The sequence below is a fragment of the Mugil cephalus genome, chromosome 15 (genome assembly GCF_022458985.1).
Source record: "Mugil cephalus isolate CIBA_MC_2020 chromosome 15, CIBA_Mcephalus_1.1, whole genome shotgun sequence".
Classification (NCBI taxonomy): domain Eukaryota; kingdom Metazoa; phylum Chordata; class Actinopteri; order Mugiliformes; family Mugilidae; genus Mugil; species Mugil cephalus.
The window spans coordinates 9,030,099-9,050,334 of NC_061784.1; the positions used below are offsets into that span (position 1 = coordinate 9,030,099).

General features: G+C 42.1%; 1 protein-coding gene across 3 annotated transcripts in view; it reads right to left on the reverse strand.

Moving 5' to 3' along the window:
- Positions 1-20,236, reverse strand: part of arhgap32b (Rho GTPase activating protein 32b) — a 91,668-nt gene that overhangs the window by 66,869 nt on the left and 4,563 nt on the right. For all 3 annotated transcript variants that reach the window (XM_047606639.1, XM_047606638.1, XM_047606637.1), the window contains exon 2: positions 387-735. In XM_047606639.1, coding sequence (XP_047462595.1) covers positions 387-481 — 95 coding nt within the window. In that variant the 5' untranslated portion in view covers positions 482-735. The remainder of the gene's footprint in view (positions 1-386; positions 736-20,236) is intronic.

Consider the following 20,236-nt stretch of genomic DNA (forward strand, 5'->3'; position numbering starts at 1 on the left):
ACACACCTTGTATCATCAACAACTCCATCACAAGCACACACACACACACTCACGAGCACAAACCAGACTCTCCACCGGTCAAAACCGAGGCTTTTCCCTCCCTCCCAGGTAAAGATACGGAGGAAGACACATGTACAGAGAGTACAGGAAGGCAAGCTTTCTGCATCTGGGCAAACACACTGTACGTGAATGCACCAAGCTCACACATCCCTCTCAAAGCCCCTTTTCTGACTATAAACAAACTAGCATGCTCACTAAGGCACTGCCTAAGGTGTGGTCCATCTCTCCACAAACACACACACACACACACACACACACACCACTCTGACGAGGATCTCTCAGGCTGTTTGGGAGGCTGCGCCGCAGCCTCGGTGCCGCTCTCTTACCTGTCCAAGATGTCATGGCTGGACGTGGCCGTGGCTCCCAGCAGTCCCAGTGCTGCACTCCCCACCGCTGCGGCAGCCCCGCTGCCTGCCTCCATGATACTGACTCACTGCAATGAGCAGCCTGCCAGAGAAGCGGAGAGGGAGGGGCGGGGGGAGGGAGACGGAAGGGGGGGGAGGGAGGGAGGGATGGGATGGGAGGGAGGGAAGGAAGGGGGTGTGTGCGCGTGAAGAGGTAGATCAGGAAGGAAAGGGACAAATGAGATAAAAGAAATCACATGAATAGGCAAACGGGAGGATGACGAGGGAAAATGAGCGGCGGGAGAGAGGAGCGCGGGGAATAAAGACGAGACTGAGAAAATGATGTGGGGTGAAAAGAAAATAAGTGGGAAAACAGGGGTGGGGGGAGATGGGGGTGGGAGAGTGGAGAGAGAGAAAAAGGGGGTGTTATTATCTGTGTGTATTCTGTCGATCAAATATGCCATGGGCTTTGCAGGGCTGAATTTTACTTTGATGTTAACACACTGAGCTTCTGGCGCACACTTTCTAGTGTGATTCAACAGTCAAAAAGAAACCGAGTGCAGTGTTATACCAGCGGAGGACGTTATCAGGGGGTCTCCATCCAAAAGCCACACATTTAATGGTCAAATCAGTCTTTGTAGAGATTGTGTTCAAGTGCAGACATGTCATCAACAACACAATTTCAAACATATAGAGCCAATAAACAGGACACCACCCTAAACGCAGGCTTGTTATATAGCAGATAACCCACTGCTTTATCATACAGGTGCTTTCCAAATGTTCCAGGAACTCTGACTTTGTTTGAATTGCCACAGCAGAGGTAGTGAACCGGGAAGATTGTGTAAATTATTTTCAAAAGTGCAGCAGTCTCTATGTCACTCTAAGTGACAAGATGGCGACTGATGACTTCAACTGGTGACATCATCATCATCTCTCACAAAATCTCTTGTGCTGCTCCACCCTGATTATTGTCGGCTACGATATTGCAAGCAAAACATTTTGTTTTTTTATGGGTGTGACTGCTGCAGAAAATACTTGCATTATTACCCTATCAACAAAGAGTGGCCAGTGCTGTTAGTCCTACCCTAACAGTTCCCGAACCAGAGAGTAATACCTATGAATGTGACATGAATTTGTCAAGTATATGTGTATTTGATTACACAGCGTTGGGAACGTTGCTCCACAAGACACTGTTTTCAATGTAGCGCTTCTAAACACGTATGGTTCGTCACTATGAGGTGTGGTGAAGATGGAAAGGTCCGCAAAACGGAGTTGCAGAACAAGAAGACTTGTGGCAAAAATAGGTGTCGTGTCGGCTGATGGCTCATGTAAAGCTGTTCAAAAGTGTCCCTAATTTAAGATTTTTATGAATGACAAAAAAAAAAAAAAAAGGCTGTGTGCAGACTACAATTATTACGGTAGTAGCGTGCGCTGCAATTGACATTAAAGACATGGCGGTTTAAATATGTTTAAATATGTCAAAATAAATGAAACCATAATCGTCCCTGTGACTTAATTTCATCTTGATAACATTTCATTTTTTTGAATTTTTTTTTCAAGCTCCAAGCTGTAAATGTCCCCAGATTTCCACAACAGCAGGCAATGCAAATACAGAGCCATACAAACCTGTTTTACTACTAGAGTGAGTTTATACTACAATATTTACTCATCACAGTGAAACCGTCCATCCTTAGTCAATCCAATGCATTCATTTCTCTCTCAGCCAGTAGAAAAGGTTGTGAACACGTGATTATGCATGAAAAATAAAAAAAACGTGATATCCATTTTTGGTCATGCCGCCCAGCCATGACGCAAACACTCCAAACCCAGTCCCCTAAAAGGTGGCTGTACGGGTGCTGCAACAATTGACAACACTAACGCAAAGTTAAGTAAAAACACAGTAAGTAAAATATATCTTTGTTATAGAGGTAAGACTTTACTTAAGAGCACCTAGTTTTTTCACGCCATTTTCCCCAGACAGTAACTTTGACAAAAGATCTAACATCAACAGAGCAAACCACTTAAGAAGCAGGAAACAACTAGTATTGGTGCAACTAATTAATATGCATATGTATTTTTTCTTACTTTGTGCATTTCAATTACGCCTAGAAATGCGCAAAACCTAAATATCCCAATAAAAAAATGGTAATGGAAATGCCTGCATTTTGAAAAAACTCTCAAATATCATTAAAACCTTTTTATGCTCCCATGAGGTGGATTTTCAGACTTATCAATATAAAAGGAATCGCAAAAGTGTAATGGAAAAACTTTTTCACCTTTCCCTGACAACAGAGATGACGCAGGAGGTCACATGACCAGTTCATTTGAAGTCCATTTCCTCAAAGTGAAGCCCGGCGTGATGAGACTTTTAGAAAATTATGGGATATTGCGAGACGAGACTTTATGAGTCACAGCCCATTCGCACAACACCTTTCAATGGAAACACATACAAACATCCAAATTTCAGAAATATCACTTTTATTTTGCGAAGCAAATGCGAAAAATTCCCAACAACATTTGCACCTGACAGTCACAATAACGCAAAATATGAGCGAATCCCTCGAGATGCTGAATGAAGGGACTGTTTTAGTGGTTTTGAGATTACTTCGGCGCTATCAACAATGCCCTGAATCATCACTGTGCCCGTAATCACAGCAGAGAACACCGTGTTATGGGTATTACTGCCTTAATGCCACCCACCACATGACGGCCTCCCAACGTGACGTTGTCCCCGGACAAAAATAGACAACGGCAACACAACAGGAATGACCCAATAAAGATTTCTGTGACCGTCAATGGCTGCGCTCTAATCCCACGAGGACGGCGTGGAGAGCAGAGCGATGGAGGGAAAGTGTGAGGAGAGGCACAGAGGAGGAAGCGTGGGAGGAGGAGAATCCTCACAGGCCAGACTCAAGCAGCTGGTTCTACATCTGAGGCAGCCTTACCGGGCCGACGTAATCCCCTGGGCCCTCTGGGGTGTGTGGTGCACAGTTTAGCCAAAAAAAAAAGGCACCAAACGTATTGTCTATAAAAAACATACAGAGTCAATACAGATGCAGTCTAGTTTATTTGCTATATTACAAATCTCTCCATCTGGAATCACTCTTAAAGGCTCAGGTTGATCTCTATGAAAGTTACTTATTCAAAGAGTTTCAGGGATGTTTGTTCTTAAAATGATTAACCCTCAATCTGGACCTATCAGAAAGTAACGCATCACCTTGTGTTAACCTGGGACCGGCCTTAGAGTAAGTACACCTGCATGGAAAAGTGATCAGCTTCTGTGAATCGATATATACTCGGCGCAGAAGTTCATCTATTTAAATCAAAACGGTATCAACCAGACAACTGCAGCACATGGTATTTACATGACATGAGCTAAGAGAGTTGCGGAGACAGACACGGGCTAAAATTAATCTCATGTCTCGGACTCCTGCAAACTCCCACAGGCTAATAAACACATCTGACGTTAACTGTGTGCGTGTCTGTGTGACAGCGACTGCCTTCCACTGGCGCGTGTGGAAATAGACGTCTCTCTCGTTGCCGTGTGTGCAGTGGGCATGTGCTGCGCGCATAAGGTAAAAGGAGGAAGTGAGTTTGTGTATGCCGAGCATGCAGCCGGGAAGAGCAAACCAGGCTGAGCTTACCACACAAATACCTGATGCAGCAGAAAACCCATAAAATGGCCGACCTTGAAAGAGGACAGAGACTCGGCTCATCTCATAGGAGATTAAAAAAAATCGAGACGGAATAGTCTGGACACAGTGATCACGCTCGCTCTCACTAGAACGGCAGCATAAGTAAGAACAAACTCATGAAACGCCAAATCGCACCGTCAGCTTTGTCTCACTTAACGACTACTTACGTTGTTGTTTGACTTAATTAAAGCTAAAGGGTTGAAAGGCTTCTGCTTAAAATACTGTTAGACTACATTATGACCACCTGGTATTTGTTCCCAGAGATGATCACATTTCAGATCGTAATATTTACTGTCCTCCATGTTTGCACACAGCTGCACACATTTAAGCTTGGAGACCTAGTTTTTAGTAGGATTCTACGTGACTTTTATGCATCAAGTTACTGCTTCATGAATGTGACATAGCAAATGAATTTACTGAAAAGTCAGAGCGTCATGGTGCGTTCTGTTTGTACTCAGAAGTCGGAATTTCCGAGTTGCGGGTTGGAATTTTCAACTGTAACACCCCCAGAAATCGGATTTTCTACTTGGAGTCGAGTTTCCAAGATGGCCGCCGCATGTGTAAACAGTAATTATAAGCTCCTGTAATATACTGTTAATTCGCACTTCTGATTAGTTTTTGTTGCACTAAGTCGGTCGTACGGACAATATTTTTCGACATGCATATGTTGAAATGCTGTTACAGTGTAATTTAAGTTTTATATGTGTTATATGGAACTACAAGCCCGTGTCGTACTAACAATAGCTAAAAACAATAGCCTGGTAAAACCAAAACAGAGCAAAACGCCATGTTGCAAACTGTTGAAATTAAACAATCAAAACGTGAATATTTTTTAAAATTTCTGCCTCATTTGGTCTTGTGGATTTCATCACTGTAAATAATTAAAACTCATCAACTCAGTTCGTTTGAATTATTTGTTCGTTTTACAATTTGTGTAACTTAAAAAGCCAAAATTTAGTTTAACATTATAGCAATAAAATTAGTTAATATCAAGATTTAGAAAAATGGACGCAGTCATCTAGTTTTCCAACTTCCGTAACTGGAACACCGATTACTCAAGTGCGACGTCATTCCCAGTGCTGACTGAACTCCGACGTAAATGGAACGCACCATCGGACTTGACTGAGGTCAGAAAAAGTCAGTAATTTCTTGGAAATTTGCAGGAAACTAGATAAAAGACATTTGTGGAACATCTGCAACGGCACAGAAAAACAGATGCTGCAACAAAACAGCCGTGACAAACCACAGAAACATGCACACAACAAGGCAACACAACAGCAATGTAATGCTGACGTATTTCTATTGTGTGTGTGTGCGAAGCTTTTTCCTTCCTGACTGGATTCACTGCCACGAAGCAGAGCGGTTCAGAAGTGCTGCAGTGAGCCATGTAAACGCACATAGGTCCCCCTACATGAAATCAATACCAGCAGGTCAAGGTTCACATATGCGACCTCTTCCAGTTAAAGACACTGCAGCTACAATTTGAAGAAAAAATGCACACGTTATCTGGCAGATCCGATGCCTGTCTGTGGTTTACTTTGTGCAATTTACTGCAGCTCTTTTGTTCCATTTTCTCTCCAATGTACAATTTCCCTGAGGGAGTCGTCCCAAAGGGATCAATAAAGTTGAATCTAAGTCTCAATTACATTGCTTTTTTTTTTTTTATGAATTTGTGGTATTTGTTCATTTTCATTGGCTCTAGAAGGATGATACATGATACAGTTCTAGAGAATAAGGAGCTTTGAAGTCTCTTTCGCTCATGGAAAACTGCCGTTTGCAGCAATGACAGAAAATGTGGCTACTTGGCAAACATCAACATGAGCTAATTAACCACAAGTCAAAGCCATTTTTTAGGACTGAATTACACATATGGTCCACTCATAATTGTATTTGTTTATTGTTTAGATGCATTTATCATTTAGTTAGTGGAAAGCTACAAGAACAACACACAACTTACACAAGAGGACATCAGTTGAGTAGGTCTGCAGTCAGTGGGGAATGAAACACGTTCATACCGACTCTGAACAGAGCCACTTCACACCAGATGTAAACACAACTTCAAACTATGATAAAGAAGCAGATTTCTGTTAAATTTCTCAGTTATGTGTTTACACGTTTAATCGGTGTCAACAGTGCACGGTCAAAATGTTCACACGCTTTTCCTCTGTGTTGCCTTGTTTAGCGCTTTCCTTCTCCAGTGCTTACTATCCACACGGACTAATTCACTGGTGGTTTTATTTTCTAAAGTAACACACTTTTTTTTCTCCCCATAAAAATAAAAATACTCCCAACGACAGCCCAAAAACTGCGCAGCCAGCAGCGATTTGTACGAGTTGCTTTTGAAATACAAAGTGTCCGGTGCATCCAGTGAGATGCAGCAGCCTGGCAGGCGTGAGTTTAGAGCGGAGCGGCACTAGCCGCTCTGCACTCAGTACAACTTTATCACTACATTCCAGCTGTCATTCAGTTTCATGTAATATCCCAAAGTCAGACTCTTACTACTCAGGTTTATTTATTTATTTATAGGGCCGCAGAAAGCCTCTCTACAGCTACTGGTGATTCTTGTGGAAGTTAAGTCATATAAATATTGGTAGAGGCAGCTTGGTTAAATTGAAGCTAAATAAAAGTCGCTCTAAACAGACTTGGATTTAAAGCACATTTTTTACTTAAACAGGTGTTATTTTAACCCTAAATATAACATAAACCCACATCCTGTGAATAACAAAGAAACTAGAGGTTATTTTATTTATTGTTTTACCTAAATAAACTGAATATTTATTGGAAAGCTGTGGCTAAAGACACTACACAGCAGCTAGAGTGTGTAGTTAAGCAGTTCGGGTTTAAGCTGCTCCACAGTCACTCTCTTCATGTGACACTTCTGACCTCCTTCATCGCGAACGTGCAAAGAATGTCTGATGACCGCAGCCTTTCCAGCGCAGCCGCTCTCACTCATTTAGAAAGAACAGACCATTCAAACATATTGATGTGTAAATTAAGCGGTGACGTCAACGTTGGCGCTCGTTGCGACTAGTTGTCAAAGGATCCGGCAACAAACAGCATTCAACTTTCCACGGAGCTTTCCGCTCTCTTCTCCAGTGTTTCTGACAGCCCGGTGTGTAGCCATTTGTTGGTTTCTGATAAGTAATTTGTAAAGCTTGCTCTGCTGAACTATCAAGAGGGCAAAACATCAACACGGAGCTTCTCTGCAACAAGCTTAATTTACCACCTGAAAGAACAACAACCAGACTGAATCTACACCCCCGTCTCTGACCATGTCAAAATAATACGGGGGCTTTTTCATGCACCCCCCTTTCTCAAAGTTTAAAGTAAGAAAAAAACTCATCTTCACAAACTTAAGTTAAAAAACAACAGATATAATGTATGTCATACAACACAAGCCAAAAACATTCATATTTGTTAGTTACTGAAAAAAATAACTTTCAAATTGGGGATTGAATCTTAAAAAGAACTGTGGAAATGTACACTTCAGGTCAGTTTGTATCTCATCATCTTGTTTGACCATCATCTTGGTCTATTCTCAAGGGGAATAAATCTCATAGATCTCAGGTATGATTCACACACGTCACTAAATTTCCCTCTAGTAATAAAAGAGACATTCCTCCACATATATCTCTCTTCGTCAATTAAGACGTCCCTTCTCATACTCCCAGCTTGGAGTTAGAACTTTCAAACAGCTCTTCTCATGAGCTACATTTAACGAGTCCTGGTTAATTAATTCATCTGAGGAACAGAGTGAATCATTGCGTTTTTAGTTGTGTATTTAAGCAACATGAAATCATCCTCAACCTTGGCATTTTTACAGACACCCAGCGGTTTTTTGTGTAATGAGGCTAGAGCCAATCTTGACATTCCTCCAGTGTTGTCAACACTAGGAGCATCCTTGAACCCTTCGCCTGCTGATAGCAGCAACGGACGCGCAAACAGTGTGCGGAGGACAAACAAACAAACACTTAATGGATGTCCTCACATGCTGCACCTCTTCTCCATTCTCTATTCAAGTAACAGCGCAGCAAGCAGCAGGGCTGCCTTCTGATTAAAGCAAAACTTTTCTAAAAGGTCGCTGAGCACAGCTCAAAGGTTACAGGTTCGATCTCTGAGAGCGACACCTGTCCTTGGGCAAACAACTGCAGCTCCACTCACTCACACGGCGACTTCAACGGCAACATCCCCGTATCCAGCATCAAAGACACGCAAAACATTGTCGTGTTGACAGTGTGCAATAAGCCGACTGCTCTGTCTTCTGTAAAGGGCGTGACTGAGCTGTTCCACTGTTCATGACACATCAGTCACGAGGAAGTCACACAATATGACCTGCTGCAGGAAGCATTTAGGGCCCACATGGAAAGCACTGCAAGACTATAGAGAAGAGTTATGATATTATCGCTCTAAAGAAGATATCAGTTGACCTGATAATAAACCTGGTTAAGTCAGCACATTCTTGGTTATAATGTGATGGTCAAGACTGATCTGCTATAGACTGATCTGATTGAAGGCGGCCCCCAATATTGTTTTCTCCAAAAGAGAAAGCAAGTAAAGCTAAAAGCTTCTGCACTTAATTACTGACTAACAGTGTTATTAGATGTTTCTGTCCTTTTTACTGTCTTTTTTGTGCATTGAAAAAAAATGCTACATAGAGGGTATGCACATGACGTCACAGCAAGCAGACGTCTCCATGGTTACGGCCACTGAGTGGAGACAGTTGAGCATGAATTAGCCACATTAGCTCGAATCATAGGCTTTAATACTGTCTAAATTGTAAAATTAATTTTTTTAAGAAAAAGGTGAAGAGCTGTTTTGCGATTGACTGTACCAACGGATTTGAAAAGCAGTCAGAGATATATTTGTAGAGGCTCCTGAAAAAAAAAGTAGTAAATGGATCGCTGCATTACTAAGAAACAACTGGAATCCAGGCCCCGAAACATGATGTTGTGGTTCACATTTAGTGTCAGCTAATTTATTTATTATTATATATTTTATAGCCAATGTTACCTCTCAGTACAACTCTTAGCGTTAGCATCTTTTATTTAGCTACATTTACCATAATGAAATTACCTAAAACTAACTTAAACTAACTGAAACTGAGGCTAATTCACTTTTCCAAATCCATACTAGTTCCTATGGATCCTTAATCCTTAATTTGATTTGATAATCCACATTTATGATTACTGATACATTTCACTGTGTTTTTTCCACTCAGCGTGGCCCCAGGCGGCAGTGACGTCAATGCATATCTTCCACTGACTTTGAGATGGAGTATTTTGTTAAAAAAACAGAATTGCAATTATATGACAGCATGTGATGTCGAACAGCCTCAAGTTAAAGATATTTCTAAAATGTATTCAAACCATAAGAAATGAGTGCTGCACTCAAAACGCAATTTTCCGAGCTGCATTTGAGTCAGCAGTTTAATCTTAACATTCAACTTTCATGTTTTATCTCTCAAACCAGTTTTATGGCTCTGACTCACATCAACGCGGGTACACTCGTCCATGGCCTGCACCTCCTATCATATGTCACTACACATTGCTGTGATTGGTCCCAAATACATTTCCTAAATCAAAACCTGGGCCGTTACATGATCGTAACCACATCAGTGTGGTTATTTGTGCAGATGATTAGAAAAGCTTAGATATGTTTCCTTTATAACAAAAGCCATCCCCCATGCAACTCCATGCTTGTGTGTTTGGTTAGAAGGTCTTGTTAGTCATAACAGCCTGTTTAATACGCTGGCATGTGGTTGGGTCTCAGGAGATGAAGAGGAGGATTTAACAAAGCAGACTACATTTGGGTTAGCGTCAGGAAAGCCAAACTATCTGGCAGCAAAGCACGCGAGGCTGCCAGCGAAAGATGGACCCAAACCACTCCACCGGAACTATGTCAGCGGCGGTGAATAGGACGGAGTCTGAATTGAAATGGCTCTGACCATTGATGCGTTTTGCACTGACGAAAAGGAAACAGACACAGTTATGCAGGTCAAACGCTTCAAAACTACGCTGCTGAAATCAGCCTGGAATTTGCTCAACGTGTGAACATCCAGCTTAATTATTCATCCCATAAAACATTAGAAAACCATAAAGTAACTATCATTTTTTCAGAGCCCAAGGCAACGCCACAACTGTTCCGTTTGACATGAAGCCCAAAACCTCAAGACTTTCTACTTGACAGCAATAAACAGATTCAAGCGACTTGACTGCAGAACTTCAGTTATGTCAAATTACATCATGAGGTTAAGTTTCGTCTCCAGTGAGGCTGACCTCATCTGACTGATAGTCAAATTTCAAGGAGACACAAACTTACCTAAGTGTGAATCATAGCCTGCGGATGAGATCATTAAAGAAGAATCTTATGTTAAAGTAAAAGTCCCTTGACCCACCAAAAAGACTGTGTGGTCAGACCCTCAAAACAAGCCTTTCCTGAGTTGTAATTAATTAGCGTGGCCTGGCAAGAGAAACAGTCTAAAGGAAATTACAGTGTGAGTCACTTGGCCTTTCAGAAAATGTACCAAAGTGAATTGATTCTGATGCACTTAACAGGCAAAGAGGAGAAGAGACAAGAATGTCCTTGAAGCTGATTTAGAAGCTCTTGGAGAGAGCTGGGCAACAAAACTCGTCGTAATAATTAGCAGGCTAAAATTTGATAAGGTTCCCCCTCACAACAGCACAACACAAGGTGAGCACACTTAGCGAACTACCAGAGAAGGTAATACAATAGAAAGTGAGATGCAGATCTGAATTGCAGAGTTGAGAAATGAGCAGAGAGGAGAAGCAGAGATTTGAGTCTGTGTAGTGATGCAGCTATAACAACAATAAGGACACAGTGTTTTTTTTCAAGTAAATATCTTCATCTAATCAAATTCAATGACCAGATTCAGATTACTTACTCTTACCACGAATGCTCAGTTGTACAGAGGTTTTCACTTGATTTTATCCTGCACACGGCGAAGCAGCACAGGGATGGACGACGTACCACAAGACCAAATTACAGACGTCTGAGTTTCCATCAACGCAACAAATTAGAGCCCGTTTCCTTAAATTCTGACAAACTGCCGACCTCACATTCATCAATACTTTGACTTGGACCATAATTTATCAAAGTATCAACTGTAGTTACTGGAGACTATCCTGGATATTCCCAGGGATTTATGTTGGCATGATGAGTTAACATCACACAACCTATTTCCTGTTGTTTGACTAGATCAAGTGAGACAAAGCAAAGGTCAATGCCCCATGCAAAATGTGTTGACATTCTGCGTTGCATGATGTTGACACATGCATTAACCAGTGGAGGATCTTATTGACAGTAAACTGCTGTAGTGTCTTCTTACAGCAGAGAGCACAACTCTTCTATGCGTGGGAATAGAAATCCAGGACCCGCACAGCGTTCAGCAAAACTTAAATGAAGCATTTCTAACTTCTGAACATTGCATTTACGGTGCAAATGAACACTAATTTAAAAAACAACAACTGCATGCTGCAGACGCCACTGCTGCCACATAAACACCCCGACTGTCCATCAGTTGAGCCGAGAGGATTTTCACTGTTACACTTTGGACCCTCTCTGGTCAATCCTCGAGAGCTTATATTATTTTAATGCACGGCAGACTAAGTCCTTCATGTCCAAATACATACACAGCAAATATATCAAACATTTCATCCCTGGGCATGTGTGGGCCTCAGGGCCCTGCTTGACCCTCAGATAGGTTGAATGAGATTAAATATAAATGCTAGAAGAATGCATTTGTATTGCACACACAAAGCAAAGTACAATTTGCTTCATGTTCATTCACTGACATACATGGACAGTACGAAGCTACCACCAGTGTTAATGTAAGGAATGAATGAATAAATAAATAAAAAAACACTATGACATGAATAGCTAGATAGATGGTATATCAAAACAATATTAATTTCTTTTCCCAATTAATGTATCAAGACAATAATAAATTCATACTAAATTGAATTAACTTCATATTTGCAACATCTGCCTCGAACTAAAACATAAGAAAGACATGCCAGCACACCCACTGTATGTAAATGTAAATATGAAGGGTGCATGGGGCTGTGTTGATCCATCCATTTTTGCGGCGCCGTACCGTGCCTCACCAGGGGCGTCTTCGAGCAGAACGCCTACCGCTGCAGCTGTACCGGTTCACGAGATCACGCCAGGAGTCAAACATCAAAGGATAATCGATGTGGAGTCGCACGTATTTAAAGGGGACAATGGTAAAACAAAACTCTTGTATTTGCCTATCTCACCTGTTGCTGTGTTAACAGCGCGATACCTGACCAATAACAGGGTACATGATCATGACTATAAGACGACCCCTCTGCAGGAGCCTGGGGAAAACAAGACGACAAACTAGAATGGTTTAAGAAATTTAGGTAACCATGCTATGCTTTTCCACCGCAGACCGGATGCTATGGCTAGTGTGAGCGCAAGCGTTCAGTGCCTGGGAACGGCACATTTGGAAGAGCTGGACTCTGGCACGGAACCATTGGTCACGCAGCCACACAACCACTGTTAAGTGCACGACGTGTGAAAGGTAACAACGTAATCGTGACGTATAAAGCAAACAATCATCCCTCCATCACAACAACAATGGCATCGGCAAAGGCTTCACGCTGGTCACATGTAAACATTTTAGTATGACGGCACACCATGTGTATCAACATGATGACATAGGGCTGGGGCGGTGTACCAGTATTTTTTAACATTATAATATACGGGCATATCGGTGTATGTAGACATATAGTATATAATATATTTTTTTTTATTCTGAAAATCATCCAGATCCACTATGTTTTCCAACAATAGACTTTCTGCCTGAGCGATTCAGTCTGCTCGTATTGATGCGTTTTCCACTGCCTATACAGCTGCCTATTTTTAGGGGCGCGCCGCGGCACAGCCCGCTCGGTGGAAACAGTCACATTGACTTGAATTGCCGCGTACGCACCGCAGACGTGTCTGGGGGAAATCAGCCCTCGGTCATTTTGCTGGTTTGATTTTAACGTAGAGTTTCGATGAGCAGAGGTGGCAGCTTTACTAGCTGATGCCCACACACAGTGTCTTGAGCTTAAGTTGTATCTCAAGGTTAAGGCGGCAGATGTGAAGGTAAACAGGAAACAGTAGAGTAAGTGAGAAAGAGTGAGAGTTCGACAACTTTAGCTGCCTATTAAATCCATTAAAAGAGCGTAAGAAAAGCTGAAGGCTGCCAACGTCACATAAAGGAAGAGGGGAAACGGACGGCTTTGCAGAAATCAGCACCCACAGAGCGGTGACTACAAATATATCTAACGGCATGCTAAATCATTCAGTCATTTCGAATGCCATTTTAAGGTCGTAAGCCTCATCAAGCTGAATAGTATACTAAATCGTGATATTTTTGTATCCACACGTTTAATTATTCAGGCAGACCTATCCTTCACTCTACAGCTGTAGAGCACCACGGAGTGAAGGATACGGTTTGCATTATTTCAATTGTCGTCTCACTTGGCAACAGCTGCGCATTCTCTTGACTTGTTAGTTGAGAAACAAAGATAAGACAACAGAAGGGGAGAGCCGCTAACTTAATATTTACTTTGTTTACGGCCTCTGCGCTGCATCTGTGCAACGGCCCACCATGGAACAACTCAGAGGGAAGCGTTTCTTTGTGTCGCCACCGCTGCGCAGAGAAGGGCAAGTGAGGGCAGCACCCTGCAACTAGCACGACATGCTGACTCACTGTGACAAACACCATTAAGTGATTTATCAGGAAACCTTCGACATAAATCTTGTGGAAAGCTGTGCTAAAATTGCTGGTGGGTTCGGCTAAAACTAATCCTCTACCCAAGCGCGGCATCTCTCCTGTCAATTATCCCTGACGGCATTTACAAGGCCGGAAAGGCATGCTAGCGCGAAGCCGTGGCTCTCTGATTGGATGCATCCCTGCATGTCTTGTCTTCATTACCTTCCCTTCTGCTCTGATTAATGGGGCAAGGATGGTATGTCAGCGCTACACTCTGTCAGCACAAAGCCACGACTGACCAGGCTCCCTCTCCAGAAACAATAAAACGCAGTTTTCAAGGTGTGTGGTTCAGCCCATTAGTCGCAGACAGATCATTTATACAGATCTACTAATGGGATAAACAATAATCATCGTACTAAGTTGTTCGATCAATCACCAAGAAACTGCCGTGTAAAGCCAGGAAGTCTGTGCAGCTGTCCACATCCACAATTAAGTGGACGAAGTCTGCTTGATTTGCAGAGGCGTAGGAAACCACTACATAGCCATATGGATCTGACAATAAAAAATAAATTAAATCTGTTACACACTATTTATTTGCATTTAAATTTCAGGAGACAGCAACGAGCAACAGGAGGATGCAGGAAATCATGTGTTCTTTCCTCAATCAATCAAAATCAAACCAGGCTTAATGAGACATTTTCTTTTCTTTTTTTTTCTTCATTCTTGCGTTCTCAGTCCACAGTCAGTTTTTGAAGCCATGCTATCATATTTTTCTGCTATTCCCCAGCCATTCAAAGCTGTCGTGTCATAACTTACCACATGATATCACACTTTCACAATAACTTAAGTGATGCCAGTAAGAAAAGGGAGAGGAAGGTGCAGACTGCATCAGAGAACTCACAATACAGCTGAAAAGTTCTTTTACGCCTGAGAGTAAAAAAAAAAATGAGGAGGCTGCTTGTACTTTAGTAACTGTGAATGTTAGTATGTTTAATCTTGGTATGTATGGTAATACACCCTCAAGCACAACATAAGCAGAGATCAGAGAGAAGAAAACCTGCAGGTCTGTTCTGAAGGTTTCCTACTGTTGTTCTGCTCATATACGAACCACCTCAGTATGATATTGACTGCGCTGACAGGCACTGACCCTAATTCCTTCAGTAGTGCATATTCATGAGGTAATTTGGAGCTTTACAGGAATTAGGCCATGACAAGGCAGGCTGTTCAGCATCCTTGTTGAGTGACACTACCTCCACGCAGGGTTAGGTTTTAAAATGCAGCGCAATAAACTGGAAACATCGGAATGATGGCTTGTAATATCCTGGTCTTCTCTCATAGATCATCTCTCAGCTGCCATCTCATCTCGCAAGTGAATCATTGTCCCAGATGAATTGAAAAGGGCAACTGAAATCTGGCCTTTAGTTTACGGCCCCATATTGATGTCCACATGTCCACCCCTGCCCACAGGAGTCAGCAAGTCTGCACTGTCCCAGGACAAACTTGAGACAAAAATCTATATTTGACGCAGCCTTCACAGTTTTTTTTTTTTTTCGCCTGTGCCTCCTTATGTTTGTCCTCTGACGCCTCCTCTAAAGTCTACCGTCTTGAGCCTTGAGAATAAATGTAAGGGGATGACTTTGCCAATTTCACCTTTGTAAGATGAATGTAAAGTCTGTCTGACAGTGCTGTCTAAAAGCAGGCACTACTCTACATACACGTCCTGCATGAGTGTGTTTTTTTTTTCCTGTATGATCTTCAGTTATTAAAGGCTCCAGACGCATCGTTAAAAAATGAATCACTGATATTAACCTGAAATTACTGGTTGAAATATGAAAGAGTGGATAGGACAGCTTGCACTCCAAGCAGCTTTCAGGCCATTTTGGACAAAGTGTGTCCCTTGCTCACACTGGATACACACTGGTATACAAACTGCATGTTAACTACCTGGCACATGAGGCTAAGGAAAGCAGGGGAAAGCTTAACCTCTGAAAAGGTAAAATGGACACACTTGTTTTCCCTTGGACTTTGTGTTGCTTAATAATGAGAATTGTCACTTCATTCAACTAACCAGACAGAGGAGCAGCCCAGGATGCATCTGTCCTGACAACAGCCTTTCCAGTGGACATCATGTTTGCTAGGAGTGATTCCCATTTTCAATCGACAATCTAATAAATATGTTGACATTTTAGGTGCTTACAACCATATGTATAGCCTCTCTGCAATGTGTGGCCTTAAATGACCGACATTCACTTCAGCTTAATTACACTTCATGTATATAACTAGACAGCATGTTAGCAGAACGGGAACATTCATCAACTCGATCAACAACAGACTTACCTCACCCGCTGAAGAGATGTAGTAAAAACCATAGCAGACTAACCTTGGGCTTAAAAAATGATTTGCTTAGAGCACGTTGGATAATCTGATGGCATATTAATGCTGAGATTGTGGAAAAATCCCCACAATAAAAAAGTATTAAGGTTTGGGCCAATAACGAGGCTGCAAGCAGAGTCCATTTGTATTCCTGTTTGAGTTCGCCGTAAAGGTAACAATCTACAACCTACAATAAACCTTCCGGTATGACTCTCTCTCAATGGAGCTATAACAGCCTCGCTGAAACATTTGTAAGTGAGATGTACATAAATCTTGGACAAACAGGAAAGATAATAGAGAATTACCTTCTGTAAAGTCAGCAACATAAGCAGCAGCGTTTTATTTCTTCCGTTGTTGGATCCCAGTGAAATCAGATACTCTCATTCACAGATGTTGAGTGAACTGTGGCTCAAAATTCAGCTCAAACATGTTTGGAATCCAAAACTCTCTCCCTGCACTGGAATCTGTGCCGGCAGGAAAAACTATGTATATGATCCACTGTATGTTACAGCTTCTATCACCTTTTCTAATCCATCCAACCCCCGTTTGACATGGATTTCTATTGCGGTAGAAGGACATGTTTGATAATTCTAAAGGAATTGTAATAAATTAAAGATATAATCAAAAAAAAAAAAAAAAAACAAGTGAATAGCTTGTGGATACACTACTGCAGTTCAGGTGCTACCTCACAGTCTATAAACAATATATAAAATCACATTTCAGGCAGAATCAATAAGGCCATTCCTGTCCACATTTTGAGCAGCAACAAAGGAAGCAACGCAAAAGAAACGCAAAGAAGCCTCATTCAATGCACTCTGGTTAGCAAGCACATTCACAGCTATAGGAAAACAGTGGTCCGTCTTACATCCTAGCTAAGAGTGTGACAAAAGCCTGAGGGATGAACTGCTTTACCTGAACTTGTTCATGATAACAGACTCACAGCAGACCATGGTGCATCCGTCCAATCGGCAAAACATCTTAATGTAGACACACTTCCTGTTATGTTATTAAAAAAAAAAAAAATGCAGCCACACCAACGATTTCGTCCACATTGTGTCAATTCTTCCCAAGTCATATCGGAGTGAACATTAGGTAAACATTCAGGAGACTACTGCCTTATAAATGTGACAGTGTTCTCGCTGTAGAGCTCATCAGACGTCAACACAAAGAGAGAGCGGATGAAAAAAGTGGATTTTGCTCAACTAGTCTAAAAATACGTGAACACACTCAGCTTTTACAAACAAATTATTGACACGCGTCTCGTTAGAGCGCGATAGGTGACCGTGACCTTAATGCACCCAGACAACATGACACCCATCAACCTAATTAGTGGAAAGGCGAAGGGGATGGGGAGGGCTGGAAAACAGTCATCCAATGAACGGTCTCAGGGAACGCACAACATTGACCCACTATGCGATTCCGCTTTAGGAGTTGGTTTTGCCTCACTGAGCCTTTGGTGTCTGGAGCCCACGGGCTTTTGAGGGTCCTGGAGCACTGAAGGCATGCTAATAACCAGGTTACAGCATGGAGAAAACAAGAAGAGCTACGCAGACTCGTATAGATGTGCACCGATGACACAAAAAGGACATGACAAAATTTCTTTAATGGCCATGGCTTAAAAGCCATTTTAAAAAAAATGCCACAATTGCAAAACCTTGTACGATGAGACATGTTTAAATAAATATCTCTCACTCATAATATGCGACCACACAACCTTGCGAGACCAAATGGGTTTAAAGTTTAACCCAGAAGCTATGTCGCTCAACACAAGACACAAATGTCACAAGCCAATGTAACGCCATGTACCAGCAATGTGGATGAATGCAGTTTAAAGGTCTCGAAACAACATTCAGCCGTCCTCACACCAGCTGGCACAGAAAACGCCCACATTGACCTCTAGGTGTTTGTAGCAGCTGGATCGGTTCATCAGACAGTATTGCTGCTGGTGGCTTGGGTGGGATTTTTGGATTAGACAGCTGTGTCGATGATGGTTTGTTAGCATCTGCGGCGGTGGGTGGCACACAAAAATGGGAAGCACGTCAGAATTTCAATCTTGGCACGAGTGCAAAAATGCATTTACGACACATCTTTGTTGTACTTCTCGCATTTCTGCCTGTTTCGGACGGCTCTGGGTAATGTGACACACTGCAGAGAGAAGGGAGGGGCAATATGTAACAAAGGTCAGTGGTGAGACCTCAACCCAGGGCATCACGTCTGCTCATATAATCACTTTTAACAAGTGGATTGTTAAATCTGTCATGTCCTCACCATGTGAAATTTTTTACTTTTTATTGTTAAATGGTCTAAATCTGCATCAGTGATCGATATAATAAATGGTTACGGTCCTGTGCAAAACAAAATAAGACCGGTAACTGAGACAGAACATAAACTGTCAACAATAATATGCTCCAAAATTGCAGGAAAAAGGTCTCACGACCGCTGACACAAAACATATAAAAACAAAACCAAACTCCAGTACAGACAGCTCCAACCACTTCCACTGCTCACTGGATGTCTTCACTGCGATGTCAAAACAATCTGTTGGATCTGAACGCTTTTGGTAAGAAGCTAAACTTTCTGCGGCACGCCTTGTTTAAAGTCTTCCAAGTAGTTTCACACAACTCGCTGCCAACAAAGTCCTCAATGAGAACTCCGTATTGAAGATCCAGTCTCATTATCCTCTGCCGGGCCATTGTGGAAATACCCTGGCAACTCGCTAATCAGCGCCTGCGTCAATGCCAGGATTGTTTACGGGGGAATGGAATCTCCTTTGGGAATGTCACGGCATCCTCAGAGGTCTGTGACTGTGCACCGAGCTTGGAGCGAGATGCTTTTTCATCCTAAGAATGAGCGAGCTTGCCTCTTCATGTGTGTGTGGGACAAGGCCGGAGGACAGCGGCGTATGCATTATGCATAATTAATGAACGTTTGCAAAGGAATAACAATGGATACTCAACCCCACACAATGCGTCAGTATCTAAGGCTCGGGTTAGAGGTCACGTCTGGCTTTGTGCGTGGCTGTCGAGGACGGAGACAAACAAGGAGACCTTTGAGAGTCCAGGAGGTTTCATGTACATAACAAGGATACAAAAGAAAGCAGGTGGTTGCGTAACAGGAAAACAAGGACAGTCAGTCGGCACGCTGCTTTGAAAAATAAATTATTTATCATTGTTAAAAGGATGTTGCTGAGGTATTCAACATCTGTGAGGCTGATTTTTTGACAGAAACTGTGATTTCTAGACCAGAACTACTGAAATGCTATGACTGATCATTAAAAGATGAGCATGAAGACAGGCTATTTAATAGAAGGACCGTCATCTCATGTCTGATACATGAAAAGATCAGAAAATAGCAGGTCAAGTGGTGTTCAAGAATCACCAACAGTAACTTCATCCGAGACACAGTGAAGTCCGAGAAAAAAGGGCAGAACAAGCACGCTTCCCCATTTGATAACTTGGAATTCCTATTTTCTTCAGACTCTGTTCACACCAGGAACTAAAATGCTCCTCGGGCGATCCAGTCATCTGGCATTACAATGTGTTGAGTGATCACTTGTAACTGAATCTCATCATTTGGGAAAGACCCTTTGACAATAGCCTGCAAATAATCTGCTATAAGCCTGTGAAACATCTCTGAGTTTAAAAATTTGACACGACAGGTTCATATTTTTGACTTTAGTAAACAGATCAGGCCTTTAATATGAGTAGCCAAGAATAAAAGCATCCAGATGGAGTTCAGGAGCAGGAGTTCAGGACTCATCTCCGGTGACAGACGCTGCGTCACGAATGATTTTACGGTAACTGTGTGTGACAGCTCAACTGAGGTAAAATTCACATGTCATCAACTGTCAGATCTGGACCGTTTCCATACTGGGAACCATTTATAATCAAATGTACTTAATGAAGTTACTGCAATGTACCTCGTAAATAAGCGCACCTCCCTCCCTTTGGAGACAGTTGTTTGACGTATAAGGGCTGAAGCCATAAAATAAATACGCCCACAGTCAGGTCCACGTTACA